This window comes from Sinocyclocheilus rhinocerous, unplaced genomic scaffold (genome assembly GCF_001515625.1).
Source record: "Sinocyclocheilus rhinocerous isolate Xijiao unplaced genomic scaffold, SAMN03320098_v1.1 scaffold773, whole genome shotgun sequence".
Lineage (NCBI taxonomy): Eukaryota > Metazoa > Chordata > Actinopteri > Cypriniformes > Cyprinidae > Sinocyclocheilus > Sinocyclocheilus rhinocerous.
Genome location: NW_015642873.1, coordinates 382,570 through 389,741, shown reverse-complemented (window position 1 = coordinate 389,741; position 7,172 = coordinate 382,570). Strand labels below are relative to the sequence as shown.

Below are 7,172 nucleotides of genomic sequence, written 5' to 3'. Positions count from 1 at the left end.
CATGGAAGGTAAAATAATGATCACAACTATTACATCATTTTAATTGTGCATCCCAAGCCTAGTGCTGGGCGGTATGACCAAAAATGTATATCATGCTTTTTTTCAAAATTATACCGGTTTCCACCGGTATTCGGTATGAACCGGTATACCGCCCAGCACTACCCAAGCCAGTAAAAAAAAACAGCCCAAAGTAGCGCAATTACCATGTCTGTTTGCGGGAGCGCACACAAAAATCACGGGAGCGGATGGGAGCATGCGGTAATGGTCAGAAATTCAGCGAGAGCGGGATCAACAAGCCCCGCGCTATCACGCAGCAGCGCAGTCAGTCAGTGAGCGCCGTAATAGATGATGTCAAATCTTGCGGGATTCCATAAATAAATTACACAGAACCCCACTATTCGGACAAATATACATAATGAAAATGTGACGAGTGGGGCGGGGCCGAGAGCCGTGGGAACGGAGCGAGGCCGGTGGAGTAATTGATAATGAGCGACACCTGCACCACTCACCGGTCTCGAGTCTCACGGAGGAGCTCCGGAAGGATAAAAGGAGGAATGACGACAGTGTCGGACGAAAGAGGACCAGGCCTGGAGTTTATTTTGTGTTTTGTGTGCGGCAGTCGTCTGCGAGGGGCTGCCGCTTTACTTTCGTTTTGTGTTTGTTTTATTATTAAATGGTTTAAATGTTCGCCGGTTCCCGCCTCCTTCTTCCCGATCTACAAACGACGTTACAGAAAAGATGATACAAAATTTAATACCTTGGAAAATGGCATTTAAGACTTTTTAATATTTTTAAAATTTTCTCTAAATTGATTTATCAACTTTTAATACTTTTTAAGACCCCGCGGACACCCTGAATTTAAACAGTAAACCTCTGCCAAAAAAAGAATTATTGTTAATTTTGATTAAATTTTAAAAGATTAATTAAATTGTTAAAGCTATATGCATTCATTTGATTACCACCATTTTTTTCGTAATAAATTTGTATTAAACCATAAAACATAGATTTCACAAAAAAGAAAACAGACAAAACTGAATTTCTGAAAGAATAAAAAATTTCATAGGGCCAGGGCCGTCCTTAGCTGACACAGGATTTCCGTTCGCGATGGGGCCCCCTCAAGTGCGGGGCCCGGTGCGACCACACCAGTTGCACCCCCCTAAGGAAGGCCCTGCATAGGGCCCTATAATTGTTCAATTTTATTAAATTATTAAATTGTTAGTTATAGGAATTCATTTAATTTAACTTTTTTTATTATTAACATTTAAAAAAACATTAAGATAGAATTTAGGAAAAAATAAAATGCATTTCATAGGGCACTATTACTGTTAACATTTAAAAAATTTAAGTAATTGCACATGCTTTTTTATGATTAAAATAGATTTAAACCATTGAAACAGAACTCAGATAAATCAAAACGGAAAACATGGAATTTGGGACAAAATAAAACAGATTTCAAAGGGCACTATTATTTGAATACATTTTTAGATTGTTATAGACTTAGGAATTCAATTAATTAAACATGCTTCTTGATTATTATAATTGAATAAAACCATCTAAATGGCATCTAAAAAGACAAAAAAAACAGAACAGAAATCAGAATTTGGGACAAAATAAAACTATTATTGTTGAAATTTTAATAAATTATTAATTTGTTAAAGTTTTATGAATTACATTTTTTAGACACGAGTTCTGATTATTAACATTTAATGAAACCATCTAAATGAAATCCAGAGAAAATAAAAATGGAAAAAACGGAATTCGGGCAAAAAACAAAATGAAAATTTTGGAAAAATGGAAATGGAATTTTATAGGGCCCTATAATCAGTTTAAAATCCAAGTGGTCAGTGCATTAACATCTGACTGACTTCCAGACTGGATGTTTAGCATGTGGTTAGGGCCAATGGTCTCTTGTGATTTAGCCAGACTCGCAGACAGAGGAAGTTTACTGGAGCAGCAACCAGCCATAAGAGCAGAGGACAGCTGGGTCCAGAGCTCTGATGTGAAATCATGTGGAAACACAGATCCTGTGGGGAAACACACCCATCCGCTATCCCAGCTTATCTGATTTGCTTTCGCTGAACAAGCAGATCTGACTGACAGACACGCAACGGGCCTTACCGGTACAACCAGATTTAACACAAACAAAACAATGAGGGTCGTCACTGAAAGCAATGCTCTGCTCACCTCTCTCTGCTTGGTCTCGGGGCACTCGGAGTGTAGCGTCAGCGTTGCGCCCTCGATGTTTCGCGGCATAGGGGTGGACCCCGGGTTAATGATGAACTGTATCTGGTCCGGAGAGATGGTGTGGTGTATGTATCCCTGCGACATGCCATCCGGGTCACCTATGAAGACCAGAGAGCCCTCGTCCCCCTCGCACTCTCCCTCCGGCAGGAAGGCCATGCCGTCCTCCTCGCCCTCCTCGTCCAGGCGGATGGGGTCTTGCTCGATGAGCACGGTAGTGCGATCGTAGACCCTTCCCGAGGAGGACAATGGTCCCGAGATTATGCCGTCGTCTTTGTCATAGTTGGCCATCTTGTCCTCATCTTCCTCCTCTCGGCCCAGTTTGTCCACATCCTCTTCCTCGTCCTCAAAGAACATGGCTGTCTCCGTGAGAGGGCCATTCTCTCCCATGATCCTGATGGACGAGCTCAGTCCTGGGTTCGTGTCCACGTGCTTGCTTTTGTTGCGGCTGGAATACGTTCAAAGAGGTTTAAAACAATATTCATAGAACACAACGCCAAGCAATCAAATGGAAAACAGGATTTAGGCCTCAATCATAGACTAAATTGTTTTGTTTTTTTGGGTAATTAAATTAAAGATGAAATAATATTTTTTTTTTTCAGTAAATGAAATAAAGTTGAAATAAGATACAAATATCAGATGAAAAACAAATGAAAACAACAACAAATATAAAAGCTGAAATAAAATAAGATAAATATCAGATGAAGAACAAAAAAAAACACGTACAAATTGTTTTCAATATCTGAAATAAAGCTAAACTAAAATAAGATAAATATCAGATAAAAAAAACTTAAAAATGAAAAAAAAAAAAATATTTTCAGTAAATAAAAGAGCTTAACTAAAATAAGATAAATATCAGATGAAAAACTTAAAAATATATTAAAAATTATTTATGGTAAATTAACTAAAGTTAAAATAAAATTATATAAACATCAGATGAAAAACTTTGCCTTGGCAACTAATTTAAATAAATGAGTTATGTTATGCAAGTACTAAAATTAGTAAAACAAAAAATTGTATAAAAAGAAATTAAAATGAAATAGAAATATAAAAAGTGAAAAAAGCTACTAAAATGTAAAACTGAAAATATATAAATTTATATCAAAATTAATAAATGCTATGATAATTAATACTAAATACTAAAATAACACCATCCCTCACTGAATCGTTATAACAACAGCAGGTTATTATAATGATTAAATGAGGAACAATAAGGAAATAAGTCAAAGTCTATTACAGTGTAATGTGCGCATTATCAAGAATTTTTTTTTTTAAATGCTAAATTGTAAGTTTAGGTACATTTACATAAATCATTCACATAAATCAGTATAATTACAATGAAAGGTATATCAACATATCCGTTTTACAGTATTGTTGTAATAACAGGTATTCTAATATAAATAACAAACACGTAATGTGTTGGGAAAACAGCACCATGTCTCGTACGGTCACGAGAAACTAGGACAATGCAGGGAAACTATTTTTGGCCAGTGTTAGAGTAACTACAAAACAATCAGGGTAAAGGTGCCTTTGCAAACTGAAACCACTGTTGGCATGAAACTATAACAAAGACACACACTATGGTCAACCTAAAACAAAAATGACCCAGACACACCAGCTGTGTCGCAAAACCTAGCAAGCTGACTAGCTAGACAGCACTTTGGACATCATTATGTTCCTAGTCGACACCTTTGATGCCTGAAAATGTCAATAAAATGTTTAAGATTATGATGTTATCTAGGAAGACGTTGTACTAGGTTATAATATCCATAAATGCTGTCTAGGAAGGGAGCTTACCATCTCATGATGCTCGAAATGCTATAGAGAGGAAGCTCTCTAGGTTATTATTTTGCCCAAAAACGCTGTCTAGGAAGACAGCTGACTAGGTTAGCATGCCCAAAAATGCAGTCTAGGAAGGCAGCTGACTGAGGCGGCATGTAAAGGCAGACAGTGTACACTATGAATGCCTTTCTCATGCTACTACACAGTTACAAAGAGGACATTATGTCTCAAGGTGATGAACATACTGTGACAACAAAACAACCCTAATAATAATAATATTACACAATGAGCCTTAAAGCAGGTAAGGCTTCTGTCATTCTGGACACTTTCTAGAAGTTTCCATGTTCACTTTGCCATTGATGATCATCACAAGTCAAAACATTCACATTTATCAATTTGAACACACACACACAGAAAGCCGCGAATACATTAGAGACATTAAAAACACGCAGTCTTTAATGTCGTGCAGTCATAAACGTGTCATATTCCGCTTAAACTGGAAATATTTTTTATAAAAACAAACTGGCATGTCAGTACTGCTAACTGTTAGCTCACCTGTGTTTCGAAGCTCCAGTCATTAGTTCATCTTCTTCTGTCCGGTCAACATTAATAATATCCCGAAGACAAAAGGACTGAAATAATTAAGCAACCCATATTTCATATAATCACTAAAAGCGGTCGTATTTTATTAAGAATTCAGAGACAGGCTAATGTGCTAGCAGAGTCTCCATTCACATCAATGACAGCCGTTAGCTTCATTAGCACGCCATTAACACTAGTTTTTAGACCACATTAACCGGTGTCGTTAGACACAAGCGCAGTTAATTTGACGTTTTAACCGGTTAAAATGTTAAATATTCCGAACACGCTAAATATGTGATAGTTAAAGCATGTAGGTTGGATGTATGCTAACAGATTTACCCCGTTAGCATTGAACAGAAAATCGAATGAAACCGAGACAAGCCATTAAAACATCTGAACGACACCGACACGCGTTCACACCCTCAAATAAAGCAGATTAAAATCATTTCATGTATTTACCAGTGCTATAAAGACGCTAGAGGCCTCTGTAATGTTATGTATCGGGTCCTGTCTTCATTCCTCCCCAGCGGCACCATCATGAACAGCAGCGCACACAGACTCCAGATCAGTTCACTTCACTGTTACTCAGATCCGTTCACTTCATATCAGCATCACATCACTGACAGATTCATCGCATCTTACCTCAAAAACCTACTAGGAGCAAACATGCACCAAACATATCTAACATTTATATCAAGGTCAACTTTATTGTCATTTTAGCACATTAGTTTTAACAAACTCGCATTAATTAACTACATTACTTAAAATGAACTAACAACGAAAAATACTTCGAAAGCATTTATTGATTTTTGCTGATGTTAATTCCAACATTTACTAATTCATTATTAAAATCAAAAATTGTTTTAATATTTAATGAACCTGAGCTAACATGAACTAACAGTGAGCAACTAACATTAACAAAGATTAATAAACATGGTAACAAATGTATTGCTCATTGTTTTTTTATTTTTTATTTATTATTATTATTATTATTTTTTGTATTGCTCATTGTTAATTAAAACCCCTTAACTGTCACCCCCCATTTTTTAAAATAGGCATGCAGGTGCACTATCCAAACTTAAATTGTTGTAATTTATGAACACTTTGGAATACAGACATAAGGTTGGTCTCTTTGTAAAGAAGAATTTTTAAAAAAAAGAATTAAAGTATCAAAATGTTATGCTAGTTTAAATTTACTGTAAAGAAAATGCACTATATTAATTTTATTTTATATATAATACATATTTTACATAACAGGTTTTATAATCTTGGGCTTCTAAGCTTTCAAATGATATATGATTTATGATCATTACTAAAGGATTTGATAGAGAAAAAGGACAACAAAAAAAAAAGAGTGCCAAGCGTCCCACAGGTGGGACGGTGACAGTTCAACTAATTGGACCCAATTGTAAAGTGTGACCGTATTTATTTAAATAGTGCCTAACAACCAAGTCTGAGATGATGCTTCTAGCATTTTCTTTTGCATTTTTTTTTTTCATTACAAATGATGTATGTTGAGCAAAACAAATGCTCAATATTGGAGTAATGAACAAACACTTTGAAATACTTGTAATGGTTTTGAGGAATAAACCTTTTACCAACATATTTACATTTTCTCTGTGTAAATTATCTTTAAAATGGTAAGACATCTTGAAAATGAGCATGAAAATAAAAATAAAAATATAATGGCTATTATACTATATAATACTACAAAATTTAAATTAAATTCTTTAGTTTATTTTGCATCTAAATAATGAGCAATTATTTTGAAGAAAACTAAAGAAAAAGGCAAACACTGAGACTGTTGTAATTGTTGAGATTTAATATAAAAGAACAACTGTTTTTTTATTTACAAACATCAAAATACAAATATATTTAATTAAATAACCATTATTTTTCAACTAAAAACTCCTATTTGTTTCGCAATAAAACAAAAAAAGCTTCAATATCTGTTTAAGATGCTTTGAATTAAATACAAACTACAAAGTTTATCGACATAATTCTGCTGATACCTGGAAAAACTAGGCATGTGAAATAATAAAGGCAACACGATGCAGTACATTATTCAGGTAATTTATCGTGAATATCTCTGTCAGAGGGCGTCTGGACCAAGAAATGCTGGAAAAACTCCTTCACCTTTCTTTTCTCTGTGAGATCTTGCTTTGTGGGGGACCTGAGCAAAAGGCCAGCAAAGATCGGGGCTGTAAACAAAGGACAAACGAGTCAGTAAAAAAACTGCCAAAGTCACTTCCACATCAAACTCCCTGATGTTTCCAGGTTTTCCATGACTGTAAACAACATGGAAACAAAAACCAAAACTTTAGACTTTCTTTCATTTCTAAACCAAGTGCATGACTAGACTTCTTGATTATGCAACTAATCTGTTTTTAATAATAACATTTTAGTAGTGGTCGACCGATATTGGTTTTTTGACAGCCGATGCCGATATCTTGGAAAGCAGGGTGGCCGATGGCCGATATAATTTTATTTTAATTAATATTTAAGAATTTTGAAATCATTTGAAAATGGATTAAAAATAATTGTGTAAAATAAACATACTTATACTT

At 35.1% G+C, this 7,172-nt stretch overlaps 2 protein-coding genes across 4 annotated transcripts in view; both read right to left on the bottom strand.

Annotated features, from left to right (window-relative positions):
- The window catches only part of LOC107756922 (metal regulatory transcription factor 1-like), a 31,149-nt gene extending 25,985 nt beyond the window's left edge, over window positions 1-5,164 (bottom strand). Inside the window, exons 1-3 of one of the 3 annotated variants that reach the window (XM_016574251.1) lie at window positions 5,065-5,164; window positions 4,579-4,655; window positions 2,185-2,689 (exon numbers count right to left, since the gene is read on the bottom strand). In XM_016574251.1, the coding sequence (XP_016429737.1) occupies window positions 2,185-2,689; window positions 4,579-4,601 (528 nt within the window). In that variant the 5' untranslated portion in view covers window positions 4,602-4,655; window positions 5,065-5,164. The remainder of the gene's footprint in view (window positions 1-2,184; window positions 2,690-4,578; window positions 4,656-5,064) is intronic. The other 2 variants (XM_016574252.1, XM_016574253.1) reach the window with 2 other exon arrangements.
- Window positions 5,165-6,521: 1,357 nt separating this feature from the next.
- LOC107756921 (type II inositol 1,4,5-trisphosphate 5-phosphatase) overlaps window positions 6,522-7,172 on the bottom strand; it is a 60,676-nt gene continuing 60,025 nt past the window's right edge. Inside the window, exon 22 of the mRNA XM_016574250.1 lies at window positions 6,522-6,806. Coding sequence (XP_016429736.1) covers window positions 6,667-6,806 — 140 coding nt within the window. The 3' untranslated portion in view covers window positions 6,522-6,666. The remainder of the gene's footprint in view (window positions 6,807-7,172) is intronic.